Source organism: Hylobates moloch, unplaced genomic scaffold (genome assembly GCF_009828535.3).
Source record: "Hylobates moloch isolate HMO894 unplaced genomic scaffold, HMol_V3 SCAFFOLD_15, whole genome shotgun sequence".
Taxonomy (NCBI): Eukaryota; Metazoa; Chordata; class Mammalia; order Primates; family Hylobatidae; genus Hylobates; species Hylobates moloch.
The window spans coordinates 59,576,656-59,594,922 of record NW_026652290.1 but is presented as its reverse complement, the minus strand read 5'-3'; the positions used below and the strand labels follow the sequence as shown (position 1 = coordinate 59,594,922).

Below are 18,267 nucleotides of genomic sequence, written 5' to 3'. Positions count from 1 at the left end.
CACACCAAGCGTCACATGATTTCTTAAAATGACCAGCCCCAAAGCTTTTCTGTATTCCCCTGGGGTGGGTTTCTGTTTCATTTACTATTCTACTGAAGTTACCTCATTCTCTTCTCCCTCTTGCTCCTTAGAGGTCATTAGATCATTAGTTAGCCCAGCTGCGGGTCCCTCACCCTAATTAGGAAGACCTTTGCCTGAGTAAAAGAAGGCAGCCCACCTAACTCAAAATGCATTGCAGGGAAGTTTCTAGAGTGGTTCCTGCCCAATTATCCCTTTCTGGATATGTGAATTAGAAAACGAGTCTAAGGCACCGTGGTGAGGGATGCATGCTCAGCCCTCTAGGAGTCCACAATAGTGTGGGATTATCTAATTTAGCACAAGAGATGCATCCTGTCATTCACTGGAAAAACTTCAAAAAAAAAACGGGTTTTCCAAATATGTTAAAACTTTCAAAGGATGGCAGCACGTCGTTTCATTCACACATTTAGTTTTGCCTCTACTGCTCACTTCCTCCCAATCTGGATGGCTATTTATATAACACAGAGGTGGGAGTAAAAAAAAAAAATTAGGGAAGGAATTTCCTCTGGCCTAGACAAAAACCTGTTTCTCAGCTGCACCAACTAACCTCTGCAGAGCCTGCAGAGCCAGCTAGAGCGAGCAGGTACTGTGCTTATGGTTACCTACTTAGTTATTCTTTCCAAGCTCACAGAGCCGTTTCTGGGTTTTGGCCTAAAAGAAAAAAAAATCGTAGTTTACCATTTACTTTTGGGAGCGGAGCACTCAAGAGAGGAGATGCACATGTAGAGTAACTAGTTGTTTGTTCTCTTGGGAACATTTTGCACCAGGAGGCAATGTGCAGTTCTTAAGAAACTTGGAATACGTCAATCCAAGTAAATAATAGAATAGGTAAATGAAGGCAGTCATATTTTAGGTATCTTGGGAGTTGCCAAAACCTCATGTTGTGACAGAAGTTTTAAGGTGATTCTGTTTTTTTCCCTTATTTCAAGAGAAGAAAGCCAGAAACGAAGATGGTGCTAATTGCTCTGTTCTGGGGTCTGGGACAAGACACATGTTAGCCTGCCAGGGACTGTTGTCATGTCTGGCGGTTTGTTTTTCCCATTTCTAGCTCAGCGACCCTTCCCTCTATGATGAAGTGCATTGAAGAGAACAATGGTGTGGACAAGAGGATCAGCAGGTTTATTCTCCCCATCGGGGCCACCGTGAACATGGACGGAGCAGCCATCTTCCAGTGTGTGGCCGCGGTGTTCATTGCGCAACTCAACAACGTAGAGCTCAACGCGGGACAGATTTTCACCATTCTGTAAGTTCCTCATTCTTTCCCTGGCTCAAAACTGAAGGCTTTTCTTGTGATTTCCTTTGAAAAACCAATCTCACCACAACTTGTGTCTCGCTCATAAAATGAGGACAGTGGGGATTCGTTACTTGAAGAGCGTGTGTTGACTCTCAAGGGCATAGCCAGCAGAACCTATGGTGGGGTGGTTTTTAGTTTCCAGCCACACTGCAGCTGCATGGTCTGCATTTCTCTGTGTCCACTCCATGCTCTATGTTAATGGCTGGCCCTGCTCTGCTGTCCCTTAGAGTGACTGCCACAGCGTCCAGTGTTGGAGCAGCAGGCGTGCCAGCTGGAGGGGTCCTCACCATTGCCATTATCCTGGAGGCCATTGGGCTGCCTACTCATGACCTGTCTCTGATCCTGGCTGTGGACTGGATTGTGTAAGTAACAAGTCCTGAGAACACTAAAAAGAGTCTGCACCGAGTTCCCTAGGAGCTTAACACTGCTGGGCCTGGGGCATGCAGAGAAACTTCAGACACACTCCAGCCTTGTGAAGGAGGCTACAACAGAGCTAAAAGGGCAAGATTTAGAGCTAGGAAAAATTAAACAATATGAGAGTCACATGCCCCCGAACATCCAGGAATGACCATGAGATATCATTACCAAGAACTTGCTTATAGCATCCGGTAAAGTAGGGGTCCACAGCTGAGGCCCTCAGCGCAGGCCCGAGGGACACAAGGGTCTATGGAGTTGTTGACTGCATAGGAGTAATAAGTCGATGGAGCAGTGATCCTTTGGGAATGATTGTCCCTGGCCTGGAAAATTCCAAGGAATGATTTCCGTGAGGGGAGAGAGGATGAACCATGCCAATGTGAGTGACTTGGGCTTGGGCTCAGCAGAGGAGGAGGTAGGGAAGAAGGTGTGATCCAGACCACATCTCTGGGGCTGCTCTGAAGACACTAAACAGTTTCTGTGCATGGATTCCTTGAGTCACGTGATACCTTTTGCAGTCATGAATAATATCTGTTTTATAGGGAAGGCTGGCTGAGGTACTAAAGTTGAGACAGTAGAGCCTGTGGGTACGAAAATGAGCCCTGGAGCCCAGGTGCCTGGATTGAAATCCCAGATTTGCCATCTAGTAGTTGTGTAATGTGCACTGTGTGTGCTTTGATCTGCTCATCTGTAAAATGGGAATGATCATAGCACCCACACCAGGGTTGTGGGGAAGATTGAGCGAGTTAGCATGGGAACAGCACACAGAATAATGAGCATGTGGTAAAACATTCAATTCATGTCAGCAAAGAAAGACACTCCAGACCAGGTTCGTCACAGGCAGGGCCTGGCACTGAGCTCGTGGACTGGCCTGCTGCAGGTGGGAATGGTGGTTTTTCCAACTTGAAGGGGCTTCTCAGAGCAATGAGGGTAAAATCTGCAAAAGAGACCCGCATTGTGCAGACACCTTATCAGAGGGAACTCTGTCCCTGAGCTGGCCAGCTGGAGACAGAGCTGTCACCAGAGCTAACAGAGGCCCCCTCTCCCTCACCCAGCCACCTCCTGTGCATGGAGAAGAGGCATCCAAGAGGTGCTTGGCCAGGAACAGGGAAACAGGGCACCAAGCTGGCTGCCCAGTGGAGACCTGGAGTCACACAGGCCTGCCAGCCACCCCATCCCCTCTGATTCTGCAGACAGCAGGACCACACTCTGCAGGGAGTCAGCTCCCCAGTGCCCTCAGGGAAGACCACATTTTTCCCTCTCTTCAAAATGTGCACAATACTTCCTCTGAGCTCCAGGGACAGGGGAATGGTATTGGCTAATCTATAACACAAGCTAGCTTCTGGAAAGGATAGTGATATTTTCTTTGAGATGGTATTTATATTTGCCGATGGCAATGGAACACATATGAAGATTAACATCCGCAGTAAAGTAGCATTGAAATGAGAAGGGAAACTCCCACAGTGTATTATTCAGTGGAAGAAAAGCTAGACACAAAACCATATCCACACTATTATCCCAATATGTTTGTTTATTTGTTTACTTATTAGAGTCAGGGTCTTACTCTGTGGTCCAGGCTGGAGTGCAATGGCATCATCATAGCTCACTGAAGCTTTGAACTCCTGGACTCAAGCAATCCCCCCACCTCAGCCTCCTGAGTAGCTAGGATTACAGGCACACAGTACCATGCCCAGCTAATTTGTTTATTTTTTTGTAGAGATAAGATCTCACTACGTTGCCCAGGCTGGTCTCAAACTCCTGGCACTAAACAGTCCTCCCACCTCAGCCTCCCAAATTGCTGGGATTACAGGCATGAGCCACTGTGTCTAGCTTATGTGTGATTTTTAATTATGGTGTCTAATACATAAAAAATACGTGTATTGAAAGGTGACTGGAAGGAAATAGATTAAAATGTGCATACAGATTCACTCAGTTGTGGACTAGGGGTGAGTGGCTTGTTTGCTTCTTTATGCTCCTTTTTATTCTTTCTATAAAAATAAAAAGTGTTTAAAGAAAATCAATTTAGAATAAGGTAAAGCCTATGCCTTAGAAGCATGCTGTCCAGGAAGCAACAGGGCCCCTCACAATCATGACTTTCCCTCGGCATCCAGGCTGCCTGTGACAGGACCCGATTGCCCAGCAGTAGATGTAATAGCTGCCTCTTTTTTTCCCACCAGGGACCGGACCACTACGGTGGTGAATGTGGAAGGGGATGCCCTGGGTGCAGGCATTCTCCACCACCTGAATCAGAAGGCAACGAAGAAAGGCGAGCAGGAACTTGCTGAGGTGAAAGTGGAAGCCATCCCCAACTGCAAGTCTGAGGAGGAGACATCGCCCCTGGTGACACACCAGAACCCCGCTGGCCCCGTGGCCAGTGCCCCAGAACTGGAATCCAAGGAGTCGGTTCTGTGATGGGGCTGAGCTTTGGGCTTCCCTGCCAGCAGTCATGTCTCACCCTGTTCACCCAGCCGCCAGTCATGGACACAGGGCACTGCCCTTGCCAACTTTTACCCTCCCAAGCAATGCTTTGGCCCAGTCGCTGGCCTGAGGCTTACCTCTCAGCACTGGCATCGGGCTCCCCAGCCGGAACTGGTTACCAAGGACAAGGACACTCTGACATTCGGCTTGATCCATGTCCAGGTGCAACTGTATGTACGCCAGGGATCTGTTTGGAAACAACCCCTTGAGCTGCCAGGCTCAAGAAATCATGGACTCAGGGTCCTGTATGGTTACACCTTGGAAAAAATGCAGATGTATTTCACTCTCCCCGGTCAGCTCTGCATCAGGTGTTTTCTGAGCAAACCAAGGCGGTTTATAGTCATCTGTCTCATTGCCTCGAGTTGCAGTAATTGAAAAAATGCTCAAATTCTTAGCCATGGCTGGACTTTGCTGAGCTGGGACTCAGGTGTTTACAGAGTTTGTGCTATAGCTAGGTGTGGATAGCTTCTGATCCCTGGGTTCTGGGAGACTGCAGGTGCCGCACATTGTCAAGTTAGAAATACTCCAGGTGGGTGTTAGCACTGTGGGGGTCTCTGGTCTACAGCCTTAGGTAAAGAACTTAGATTCTGAGATCAAAGAAAAAAGGAGAGGGAATGCAGCCTTGTGGGGGCGAAGCAGGGCAGAGCGTTCTCTAATCTAATCAGGACAGGACAGGTTTCACACACAATTGTCCCAGTTCTCATCCCAGCCCTGGGGCACTTTTCTGCTTCCTTCCAGAGGCCTGGGCCTCTGACAACACTTTAGCTTTTTCTCCATTCACGCTGATTTGGCAACAGGCCAGAGAGGGGCCTCCTTCCCTGGGGAGGTGTGATGTAGTCATCACATTCAGGACCCTTGTTGATTTATCATCTATTATTTGAATTCAACTGGACACTGTAAAATGCTGCACTGCAGCAAAAACCAAACCACCACCACCCCAGAGAACACCATGTACTAATTGGAGTGGGGTACCCCCATTCACAGGTTCCCTGGCTTTGGCTGATTTCAAAATATAGATCCCTTTCTTGCCAGTACATCCAAGTTTAAAATTATCAGCGAAATGGTCCATGTTTTTCCAATTGCCTGCTGACACGGTTCTAAGCTAAGTGAGGGGGAAGATCTGAGAGCGTGCTGTTTGTGGCTGTTGATGCATATTCATGATGTAACAGGTCCTGGGGCCTCACTTTACCCCATTTGTAAAATGGGGCTAATGTCACCTGCCTCTTACCTACCTCAGAGGGATTTGGTGAGGCAAACTGTTAATCTTTGAAAATGACCATTTCACTTCTTGGATATCAAGTGCTAACCCAGTATGCTCTTCTTTTTTATGTAAGGGACAGCTTTCTCCACAGAGTCCTTCTGCTGGTGAGGACAGCGTTTCTGAGCAGGGCTTTGTTCTCTATGTGCATTAGGACTTTTATCATGCCCTTGTTCTGTGTGTAGTTACTTGACAGCATCAAACGCAGCCTCTTCCTAATGTCTTTCAAGTTTTCATGAACTAGCAACCCCACCTTCCACCATGGTTCTGGGCGCCTGATTTTGCTGTGACTCCCAGACCCAGGCACTGTTTCTGCCATCCTGTAACAGGCCATTAAAGCTCCCCAGTGTTCAACCTCCTTCATTCCCTTGTTTTCCCTGTTGCTATGTGTCACCTGGGCCCTACAGACAGGGGCACACGTTTATGATGTGTGTACCATTGAGATGAGAATGGGTAGATGGAATGGAGACCATCAAGCCACACCTCCTTCTTAAAATTGGGGACATGAGCCTGAGCAAAAAGGGTGAAGAAGAGCCATGGGACACAGAGTTGACCCAGCCAGGGGGAAAGCCCAGCCCTCTTTAAACCAGCTAAGCCATTCCAGTCTCCTGTGAAGCCAGAAGGGACCAGGAACCGTGCAGAGGAAACTGGAAACTTTTCCCCGCTGGGTAGAGCACGTTGCTGATACTCGTTTTCAAAGGAAACAATCACATTGTTTGATTCCAAATGGCAAATGAACACTCACTATTTTTCAGGCTTCAGTAAATCTTTTTTTCTTCCTTCATATATATATATATATACACAACACACACACACGTATGTATATCTATACACACGTGTTGTGTGTGTTGTGTGTGTGTGTGTGTGTGTGTGTGTGTGTGTGTGTGTGTGTAGTTTTAGCTCCAAGCCAAGCAAGTTTGTGTTTGGATAGAGGTGAACTTAACTATTAACTACAAGTTGTATGTCTGTGGTATCTTGATTTTCCCGTTTCTAAAGATGAATTTCACAAAGCCATAAAGCGTGAAATTAGAGCTGGACTTAAGACTCATTGGCCGACCATCCTGTGTCCTGGCCTGGCCCTGTAGTAAGAAGCGTGTCTCGGTCTGGAGAAGGGTGCTTCCGAGAGTGTGCAGGTGGCCCTTCCCCTTGGAGGCAAGAAGAGAGAATGTGCCGTGTATCTTCCTGGTTTTCAGTCCACAGAGTCGGTAGACCAGGGGTTACCTGACTGGGGAAAATCTCACATCTCCTTGTCTGAAAACGTTTCCCCTGCTGTTCTCTTCCTAACATGTTGTGGTAAATCTGTTCAGATACTGTTCATCTGACTGTTTTGTACATGTGACAATTGCCTTAAAACATAGCACAGTCCTCAGAAATGAATACAGTGTTTCCACTGGAATCTGCAGTTCCTTTATTCCCTTCTCGTGTGTTGAAGTGGTACTTGCTGATGGAGGAGCTGTTGCTCTTCTAGGAGATGGGCTTTGGGTGACCAAAGGGCTTTGTTTTCCTTGTTCCTTTCATCAGGCACGAGCCCCTATGGCAGGGCAGGCATGCTCAGGGGGCAGTGCTACTGCCGGAGCTGCTGTTGCTGATCCTTTTGCGGCCACCAGCTTGCAACTGGGAAGCATCAAGCTGCTCAGGGGCTTCCCACTCCACACCGGCAGGGCTCTTGTAAAAAGTGTGTGGTTTTGCCACATACCTCCATAAAGTTATGTCTTATCAGAACGACTAGGTCAACAGGCCCTAACTGAGCATCTACTGTAAGGCAAGCATCAAGTAGGAACAACAGGAAGAAAGCCCCAGGCCCTAGAATTCTGGGAAAGTCCCTGAAAGACAGCAGTTGCCCATGCCTCTACTATGGCACCACCACACCTCGCCCATGCTTTTATATAATCTTGTTTTCAATGACACCACATTCCAGCAACATTAGGGAATCTAGACACCTCTCATAATAGGATTATCCTACAAACAGACTGGAAGCCTCTGAAGAAACAGATCCCCTCTCTGACCTGAACATTTCCAGCTCTCATATAATACAGGAACCGGTTTTCATTTCTGGGCAATCCCCAAAGGATGAGGAGAGAGTTCACACCGATCAGGGGCCTGATGGGGCCTGCTGGGAATAACAATTTGGATTCTTACCCTGGAGTGTGGTTGCCTTGATTCTCTGTCGTGGAGAGTGTTTGGAGGTTGTGATTAGTACTTGATGAGTCAGCTTTCTGATGTAACCAAACCAAGAGGAGCAAATCTACACTCTCAAACCATCTCTTCCCTGGGGATCAGAAGGAGTGCTGATCTGATGAGCCACTTGAGCCTGCTCACAGGAACTGTAAATCGTGTTTGAATAGCACAGACGATGTAACAGGGAGGACCATGGGCTGTCTGGGTTCCACTCCCAGCTCTGCTGCTTGCTTGCTGCACGACCCTGGGCATGATAACCTCTCCATGGCATAGTCTCATATTTAAAATTGGGAGACTGAGTGCAGTGGCTCACACCGCCATCCCAGCACTTTGGGAGGCCAGTGCAGGAGGATTGCTTGAGGCCAAGAGTTTGAGACCAGTCTGGGCAGCAAAACAAGACCCTGTCACTATAAAAAAAAATTAAAAAATTAGCTGTGCATAAAAAATTAGCTGCACACCTATAGTCCCAACTACTCCAGAGGTTGGGGTAGAAGGATTCATGAACCTGGGAGGTCAAAGCTGCAGCGAGCCATGATCATGCCATTGCAGTCTAGACTGGGTGACAGAGTGAGAGTCTGTTTCAAAAAATATATATTTTTTTTAAAAAAAAGAAAAGCCTTGGCTGGGCGTGGTGGCTCACACCTATAATCCCAGCACTTTGGGAGGCCGGGGTGGGCGGATCGCTTGAGGTCAAGAGTTCGAGACCAGCCCGGCCAACATGGTGAAACCCCATCTCTACTAAAAATACAAAAATCTAGCCAGGTAGGGTAGCAAGTGCCTGTAATCCCAACTACTTGGGAGACTGAGGCAGGAGAATCACTGGAACCCGGGAGGCAGAGGTCTCAAAAAAAAAAAAAAAGAGCCTTTTACCCAAACATGTATAACTGATAAAGTTCAACATTGTAAGTTAAAGTGTGGTCTGAATCTAGGCAACTGATTCTGTTTACATTGGCGGGGCTTCCTCAGCATGCAGTTCCGCAGGCCACCATTCATGTATTCTGTGCGAATGGAGCTTGCAGGAGTTGTGCGGTACATAGCCTTCATGGCTATAACATGGCAGCCCTGAACTGTGGGGTGAGTTGCAGTTAAAAGCTTTGACTCTCAACTCAAAAAGCATGTTGAATCTGTCTTCCCTATAAATTGTTTCCCTTTTAATAGTTATGGGCCAGTTTCAAAGCAATAGGGTTGCAGTCTAGAGGAACTTCCTTAATCAGCTTCACTAGTCATAATTTTTCCATTTGTGGTGTTCCTCTAACAAAGCATCTGTGTTTGTGGCTATGCACTTTGTGGTATCAATGAACCTTTTCTCTCTCTAGTCCTCAGAGCACCCTGGGTTGGCTAGATGGATTGCTCACAGACCTTCCTCACCTCCAAGCCCCTCTAGGAGAACCAATCTCATGACAAAAGGATGGCCCTGAGGTCTTGTGAGTGGTAGCCCACTCCATTCAGTCCTTCCAGAAACACAATACAACAATGGTCAGGCCTGAAAGAGCCCCGATGCCAAAGAGCACAGTGTTATAAACCCAACAAACTGATCTATGGGGAGGGGGAGAAGTCAGTTTTGTAGTTTCCTTCAGGTGCAGGGAGAGCAGCCTGTGGAAGTGCTGGGAATGCTCTATTTCTTGATCTGGATAGGTGTTTGCTTTGTGATAATTCATTAAGCTATACACTTATGTGGTTTGTTTGCTTTTGATGGATGGAGTCTCACTCTCTCACCCAGGCTGGAGTACAGAGGTGCCATCTCAGTTCACTACAACCTCCGCTTCCCAGGCTCAAGTAATTCTCCCGCCTCAGCCTCCCGAGGAGCTGGGATTACAGGCTTGCTCCACCACACTCGGCTAATTTTTGTATTTTTTTAGTATAGACGGGGTTTCACCATGTTGGCCAGGGCTGGTCTTGAACTCCTAACCTCAAGTGATCTGCCCGCCTTGGCCTCCCAAAGTGCTGGGATTACAAGCCATTTATGTGTAATAAGTGTACGCTTTTACTTTTCACAAAGTGAGAAGAAAACACCAGGGGTGTAGGAGCAGGGTGGTAATTAGGGCCCAATGGGAGACTCTCTGTAGCAGTTACTAGTCACTTTGGATGACCATGTCTTTTCTTGGCTGTCCTGTGAGCCATCAGAAATTCTCTCAGCTAATTGCACCTTGGTCATCTAGAGCAACGGCCAGCAAACTATGGCTCACAGGCCAAAGCCAGCCCACTGCCTGTTTCTGTATGGCCCGTGGGTAGTGCCCCAGCACATTAGCAGCATGAGCCACAGAGGCCAAGCTTGGGTGTTTCCCTCCACCCCTGTCAGGGCTGACCTGCCCATGAGGCACAGGACTCGCAGGGCCTGAGGCCCACAATGCTTTTAGGGGCCCATAAAATTTTCTTTATTATTATTATTTTTGAAACAAGGTGTCGCTCTGTCGCCCAGGCTGGAGTACGGTAGCGTGATTACAGCTCACTGTAGCCTCCATCTTCTGGGCTTAAGCGATTGTCCCGCCTCAGCCTCCCAAAGTGCTGGGATTACAGGCATGAGGTACACTGCTCCAGCCCCACAAAAATATTTTCATTTACTTTTAAATCAGAAAAATGTCCCCAGGACATTGGGATGACGCGAACAGGTGGCTTGACACTCATAGCAGGAACGCATGGATGATTTTCCTATTAATCAGTTTTTGGTCTGCAACAAAATGAGGTACTGAAATTCTGGCAAGTCTTTGCCGAGCCCTGGGATGACTTGGGCTTGTAGGGCTCCCCAGGGGAGAACCTTGGGCTTGTACGGCCCCCATTAGCAGAACCTACCCCCACCCCCCATACCCCTACACACAGAGAAAGTGGGCATAGCAGGGCCTCTTCCTCAATAAAGTGTTAGCTGAGGAGTCACTTGTCCAGGAACCCCTGATCTCACCCATTTCCACTTCACTAAAGCACACTGAAAAGCATTAGCCTGATACGTACAAGATACCTGATGTATACATATCCATGGAGATTTAAGAAAGAAAGCAACCATTAACTGCTAAAATACTTCCCTGGAAGCTCAGCTCTTCCATCAAAACCCAAATCCAATCCGTCCCTAAGAGTGAGAGTCAAGGACAAGAGCACACCCATTTTTAGTAAATCCATGGCCTGCTGGGAACATGAGTCATTGCCCCTGGGTACCCAGCACCACTTTATAAATATAGAAGATAGTATGAAGTGACAAATGGATGAAGAGGTTTAAAAATCTTTAGAGGACTGAATCGTTGTTATCATTCCTTATTTCTAATGTATTGTAGCGTTTTCCTTCAGACAAAATTCCCTGTGTTCCCCAGTAGGCCGCAAGATGGGAGCAGGACCATGAGAGAGTGAGCCGGCTGTACTCTGGGGCTGACTCAGTAGTAGCCGTGTGTCCTTGGGCTGGCCACTTCTCCTTCTTGGCCTCGTTTTCCTCACCTGTGAACTGTGGGGTTGGACGAGATGGTCCCTGAGTTCTAAGTCTCTTCTGCTCCACTGCTGATAGAATGTGAAGGAAAATTGGAAAGGAAGACTTTCCAAGAGGGACAGCAGAACAGGAATAAGAGTCCAGAGTGGCACTTTTCTTTCCTGTGGTTCCCAATCTGGATGCATATTACACTACTCTGGGAACCCTGAAAAATCCCATGCCCAGGCCATACCCGAAAGCAAATAATCGAAATCTCTGGGAGTGGGACCCAAGCACCAGTATTTTCAAAACTGCCCAGGGGTTTCAGCCAAGGCTGAGAACTGCCGGGTCAGCAGCACTGTGGGCAGCCTAGGAATTCTGCATTTAACAAGCTCCTGGCAAATACTTGGGCATGTGAGTGTTTGAGAATCACAGACCTAGTACCCTCAGCATCTGTGGGCACCCTGGTTCATGGTCTTTTCTGGAAAACTCCATTCTAGGTAATATCCCAAAAGCCTCTAACTACAGTGGCCATGGATGACCTCATTTGAGGGGAAATCTGCTCTTGTTTACACTCTGTCGGCCAAGGAGATGATCTTTCCCCAGACAAAACTGAAATGCAGGCCGGGCATAGTGGCTCACGCCTGTAATCCCAGCACTTTGGGAGGCTGAGGCAGGTGGATCACCTGAGATCAGGAGTTCAAGGCCAGCCTGACCAACATGGTGAAGCCCCGTCTCTACAAAAATTAGCCAGGTATGGTGGCGTACGCCTGTAGTCCCAGCTACTCAGGAGGCTGAGACAGGAGAATTGCTTGAACCCAGGAGGCGGAGGTTGCAGTGAGCTGAGATCACACCACTGCACTCCAGCCTGGGCAATAGAGTGAGACTCTGTAAGTGCCTCTATTGGTGTCTTGCAATACAATGTCTCAAAAACAAAAAACAAAAAAACTGCAATGCAATTCATACTCTGGTTGTTGTAACATCGACAATTACAGAATCATCATTTCCATTTTTCATCTTGCTGACTACCTGTGGTTCCATTAAGAATGAAGAATTCTTTTTTTTTTTTGAGATGGAGTCTCGCTCTGTTGCCCAGGCTGGAGTGGAGTGGCTCGATCTTGGCTCACTGCAACCTCTGCCTCCCAGGTTCAAGCAATTCTCTTGCCTCAGCCTCTTGAGTAGCTGTAACAACAGGCGTGCGCCACCATGCCCAGCTAATTTTTCTATTTTTAGTAGAGAAGAGGTTTCACCATATTGGCCAGGCTGGTCTCAAACTCCGGACCTCATGATACGCCCGCCTTGGCCTCCCAAAGTGCTGGGATTACAGGTGTGAGCCACCAACCCTGGCCAAGAATCAAGAATTCTTTAAGAAGAGACAGTCTTTGAATGGGAAGCTGGCCTCTAGCCACAAATGCTACTTACTACAAAAACCCACGAGGTTACTTATTTGAAAGCCTCAGACAATGCCTGTGGAAAGAGGAAGAAAAGCCACATTCACAAGGATAAATAGGGCAGAGTAGAAACCCTATCTACTGGTTCTCAATGTTGAAGGCTCATTAGATTCATCCACGCTAAAAAAAAAAAAAAAAAAAACACCAGCACTCGGCCCACAAAGATTCTGATTAAATTGATTTGGGTTTGTGCCTGAATACTGGGATTTTCTTTTCTTTTTACATTTTTATAAAGGGGAAAGTGGCCTGGTATGGTGGCTCACTCCTGTAATCCCAGCACTTTGGGAGGCCAAGGCAGTAGAATCACTTGAGCCCAGGCGTTCGAGACTAGCCTAGGTAACATAGTGAGACTCTGTCCCTACAAAAAATTTAAAAAATTAGCCAGGTGTGGTAGCACATGCCTGTGGTCTCAGCTACTCAGGATGCTGAGGTGGGATGATCATTTGAACCCAGGAGGTTAAGGCTGCAGTGACCCATGTTCATGCTGCTGCATTTCAGCCTAGGAAACAGAGTGAGACCTTGTCTTAAAAAAAAAAAAAAAAAAAAAAAAGCCAATACACCACTAGGGTCAGTAAGGTGGGTGGAATCCTGGGGTCCTCCAAACTTCCCTGGCCTTCTCTCCACTTTCCTCTTTATTTTTGTTTTGTTTTTTGCCATATACTGGCATTTTAAAAAAGAGCCCAGGCATTGTGCAGTGGCTCACGCCTGTAATCCCAGCACTTTAAGAGGCTGAGGCAGGCGGATCACCTGAGGTCAGGAGTTCAAGACCAGCCTGGCCAACATGGTGAAGCCCCATCTCTACTAAAGATAAAAAAAAAAAATTAGCCAGGCATGGTGGCACTCGCCTGTAATCCCAGCTACTCAGGAGGCTGAGGCAGGAGAATTGCTTGAACCCTGGAGGCGGAGGTTGCAGTGAGCCGAGATTGCGCCACTGCACTCCAGCCTGGGCAAGGGAGAGACTCCGTCTCTAAATAAATAAATAAATAAATATGTTTTAAAAGAGCCCAGGCGATTCTACAGTAACACACAAACAAGGCTGCAAACCCTGGACTGGCTGCTTCACGTCCCTTTCTTAGTACAGGTGCCTTCTCTTCCTAGTTAGTGCTATTTACATGAAGCATCTCCAGGTGACTTTCAACTTCCCTATATTCAAATGTCCTGCCATCTGCTCTTTTGCATAATAAAAGTACATATACCACACTGAGTATTGCTCTGTGTAAAGCTGACGGTGCTGTTCACATCAGAAATTGCAGCACTGAAGAACAGAGTTCATGCAGATTTTTACAACATGCATCAGCTACAGTGAGTATTCTTGCATGCTTTTAGCCAATGCAAGCTCTCACGGCACGCTGTACTGTAAGCTCCGGGTCGGTGTGCACTTCTGTTTTGTTCCTGCATTTCAAGCCATGTGAACTGACATGTTTTCTTCCCCATGGCATTTGTTTGTTGATGGTACCAGCTGTCAAAAACCAAGCAAGTGGCAGTGCTAGAGGTGCCACAAAAGTGCGAAGGAAGTGTTAGGCTGGATGTCAAAATGAACACCTTGGAGAACTAGATGATGGAACAGACGGTAAAAATCAGCTAAACATCAGAGAAAATGGAGGAAGAGGTCAAAACTGTGAACAGCAACTAGAAGAAAGTGTAGCAGAAAAAGACTTGTCACAAACTTCGAGATATTTGGAGAAAATGATGTCAAAACACATCTTCTTCAAGCCTATGCTGAGTATCTCTGATTTGGTTAATTTCTTGGTAAGTGTTCCAAGTACAGATAACAAAGCAGAAAAGCACTGATTACAGGGAAGAATTAAGGAATGTACAGAATTTCAGGGAGGGATAGGGAAACAGGTGGGTGGCTAATAGCCAGGAACAATGTAGTTAAGAGTTGTGAGTTTCCGCAGCAGGTGCTTGCCCACACCTGTGACATTAGGAACTGGGCAGTGGAGCCTCCCTCAGAGCTACCCCAATCAGATCTCCCAGCAAGCTCTACCCCATACGGCCCATGCCCACCTTCCCAGCTGCAGCTTCTGAGTTTCACACAGGTGCTCTGCTTGGCAGACCTGCAAGGAAGTCTGAAAAAGCAGTTTGTGGTTTTCCGACTCTGCAGCTCAGGAAGGTACACCTGATGGGAGTTAGCTGGGCTTTGGATAGCCAACCCACAGAGTCTGGAACTGCTTCTGTTTGCAAGATGCATCCCCCTATTCCAGACAAGCTCTAGATTCCCCTAAGTGCCTATTACATGACAAAGGCAGGCTTTGTGAATGAATACGTCAAACCCTCTCATGGTGCTGCTGCCTACCAGCCAGTGGGTCTGTTTCTGTGCTGCCACCAACTTTGTTGAGCAATATTGGTCTTACAGCTATTTTGAGTATTTTATTGCACTGCCTTTGTTCTCTTATTCCACCCCTCCTTCTTCTAAGTGAAAGAAGTGAAGTAACGATATTTGTGATGAGAAGTGTAGGTCGCATACATTTTATGAAACTGAAACAATTAAAATTACCAGTAGTATCCGAAGCAGCCTATCTATATCCTCAATGAGACCTCAGTGGGAAAAAAGATCTACTGCCTCTTCACCTGTAAATAACATGTGAAACTGCTAAGACTGTGTTACTGAAGAATGTGGCTAGTGGGCAAAGTGCCATTTGGAATTTTATAGTCGTCATTATCTTTCTGGGAGTGGAACCTCCCTTATAATGTGGAAGGCTATTTTCAACTTTTGCACGTTTTTACTTGGATGCCTTTTTCAGACTCTGTTAACATTTGGAATTGGGTTTCACTCTACAGAGAAGCAGGAGGACAGGTGTAGAGGGGAGGAGAGGGAGGACCGTGGGTCGCAGATCGGGCCTATTCCCCTGCACTCACCACTTTGTCTGTCACTGCCAGCCCGCTCCCCCCTTTTCAGATAGCAACACCAGGCCAGGGGTGACAGCCCAGGAAGGTGGCATCCGCAGCCCTCAGCCCTCTGTCCTTGTCATTCATTCCTACCAGTCCTCAGCCTTCTTATCTGTCTAGGAGATGAAGGGCAGCTGGAAGCGGGAGGAAAGCTCCTCTCCTCTCCACCACAGTGACAAGAGGTTTGGAGGAGCTTCGGGGTGAGGCTTAGGGGGTGTCCCTCCTGTGCAAAGCGGCATGGGCTACAAAAGAGTGGATGTTTGTCCTGTCTGTGGGTCCTTCCTGGGGGCTAAAATGAAATCTTTCATTTTCTGATATCATGTCATCTCCGACTTACAAACCTACTTTCCTGTGCCATTTCTAAGACAACAGTCACTTCTAACAGAGCCAGAGTCCTACATTACTGAGGAAACCACCACCATATCCCATGCATGAAAGGGCTGGCCTGTTGTGAATAACAAACTAGTGGCCTTACAGCTACATTTAAAGACAGAAAGAGAGAGAGAGAGAGAGAGAGGCCGGGCACGGTGGCTCACGCCTGTAATCCCAACACTTTGGGAGGCTGAGGGGGGCAGATCACTTGAGGTCAGGAGTTCAAAACGAGCCTGGCCAACATGGCAAACCCCATCTCTACTAAAAATACCAAAAAAAAAAAAAAAAAAAATTTACCCAGGCATGGTGGCACACGCCTGTAATCCCAGCTACTTGGGAGGCTGAGGCACGAGAATCGCTTGAACCTGGGAGGAGGAGGTTGCAGTGAGGCTGAGATCGCACCACTGCACTCCAGCCTGAGCAACAGAGTGAGACTCTGTCTCAAACAAACAAACAAGCAAAAAAAAACAAAAGAGAGAGAGAGAGAAATGGCTTGGAAGTTCTCCAAATAACAAAAGGTGTTTTAATGGGGTGGGAGTGGGGGGCTATGGAGTAATTATTGGAGCTAGGGGGCCACCCTGTGGCTAAGTATCAAAAAATGAAGTCCAGAATTTTTTCCCCCAAACGCATCTGCAATCTGGGCAGAAAGGAATACCAGGCCAAAATCTGTCAAATTTCTCCTCAGAATGGCCAGTTGGCCTAGAATCTTTAAGCCAAAGTGTATGCCTGACCAGCATCACCTAGAAACCTGTTAGAAATGTAAATTTTTCTGGAGGTAAGGCCTCCTGAGTCCATCTGAGTTTTAGCAAGCCCTGCAGATGATTCTGATACCAGGTAAAGTCTGAGAACCATGGGTTTACACCAGTTGGTAAAAGAGCATCTCTCTGGGCAGGGCTAGCATATAGCTGGTACTAACTGTAATTGATTATAATTATCATAAAATTCATTCATTCATTTACCAACCACTGTATTCCATTCATACAAGAAATATTTAATTTTTTTTTTTTTTTTTGAGACAGAGTTTCACTCTTGTTGCCCAGGCTGAAGTGCAATGGTGCGATCTTGGCTCACTGCAACCTCTTCCTCCCGGGTTCAAGCGATTCTCCTGCCTCAGCCTCCTGAGTAACTGGGATTACAGGCACCAGGCACCAGGCCCAGCTAATTTTTGTATTTTTAATAGAGACAGGGTTTCACCACGTTGGCCAGGCTGGTCTCGAACTCCTGACCTCAGGTGATCCACCTGCCTCAGCCTCCCAAAACGCTGGGATTACAGGCGTGAGCCACCACACCTGGCCAAGAAATACTTCTTGTGTGTTTAAAGAGCAGAAAGAAGGCTTATGTGATGGGTAGAGTGGCTGAGGGGAGCATGCAGGAATAAGTCCTGAGAGGTAGGAAGGGCCAGACGGCATGTTGAGGACTTGTGTATCACAAGAGCCACTGGAAGATACTGAGCAGGAAGAGATGTGATGAGACCGTCTTCCTATAAACAGTTGCTGCAGCTACTGGATACAGAACAGACAGTGATGGAAGCAGGAGATCGGCTAAGAGGCTAATAAAAAGAGAGTGGTGACTTGGATCAGGGTGTAGCAGTGGAAGTATTGAGATGGCTGGATTCTGGATAGATTTTGAAGATAGAGCTAACAGAATTTACAGATGGATAGGATGTGAGATGAGGCCCAAAGGAATCTAGGATGACTCCAAGGTTTTGTGCCTGAGCAAAACTCTATTTAGTGAGAAATAATTAACTGCCCACTAAGGATGCACTTAAGATGTATCTCATAGTTCAACTTCAGTAGTTTTTGTAACATAGTTAAAATGTGTCAGTAGGAAAGACCAATAAAATTAAGATTATGGGTCAATTTTGCTTCCACCCAATTTACCTGTTTCTGCATTTTAAATATGTCACCTTCTTTTATAAAAATGTGCTTGTATTTCAGCAAGTAGCTTTGAATTTCATAAACGATCCTTTTTTCTTTTTTTTCTTTTTGAGATGGAGTCTCGCTCCGTCACCCAGGCTGGAGTGCAGTGGCATAATCTCAGCTCACTGCAATCTCTGCCTCCCAGATTCAAGCAATTCTCCTGCCTCAGCCTCCCAAGTAGCTGGGTTTACAGGCATGTACCACTATGCCTGGCTATTTTTTGTATTTTTAGTAGAGACGGGGTTTGCCATTGTTGGCCAGGCTGCTCTCAAACTCCTGACCTCAGGTTATCCACTCACACCCCTCACCTCAGCCTCCCAAAGTGCTAGGACTACAGGCATGAGCCACTGTGCCTGGCCTTGACAATACTTTTATATCCTGGTATACTACAGTGAAGGTAGGGGTTGTACTTAAGGTAATCAAGGGCTATTGTCTTTTAAATTGATATATAATAGTTGTACATGTATGGGGGGTATGTAGTCTTCATTACAGAAGTAGAAATAGGTCTTCTTTATCAATTTGCTACTTTTATTCTTCCTGTGGTACAA

General features: G+C 46.9%; 1 protein-coding gene and 1 long non-coding RNA gene across 2 annotated transcripts in view; one reads left to right on the top strand and one right to left on the bottom strand.

Moving 5' to 3' along the window:
• SLC1A4 (solute carrier family 1 member 4) overlaps positions 1 to 4,552 on the top strand; it is a 32,395-nt gene extending 27,843 nt beyond the window's left edge. The window contains exons 7-9 of the mRNA XM_032177613.2: positions 1,127 to 1,321; positions 1,600 to 1,734; positions 3,964 to 4,552. Of these exons, the coding sequence (XP_032033504.1) occupies positions 1,127 to 1,321; positions 1,600 to 1,734; positions 3,964 to 4,198 (565 nt within the window). The 3' untranslated portion in view covers positions 4,199 to 4,552. The remainder of the gene's footprint in view (positions 1 to 1,126; positions 1,322 to 1,599; positions 1,735 to 3,963) is intronic.
• The window catches only part of LOC131381296 (uncharacterized), a 62,253-nt gene that overhangs the window by 18,218 nt on the left and 25,768 nt on the right, over positions 1 to 18,267 (bottom strand). The window lies entirely within an intron of this gene.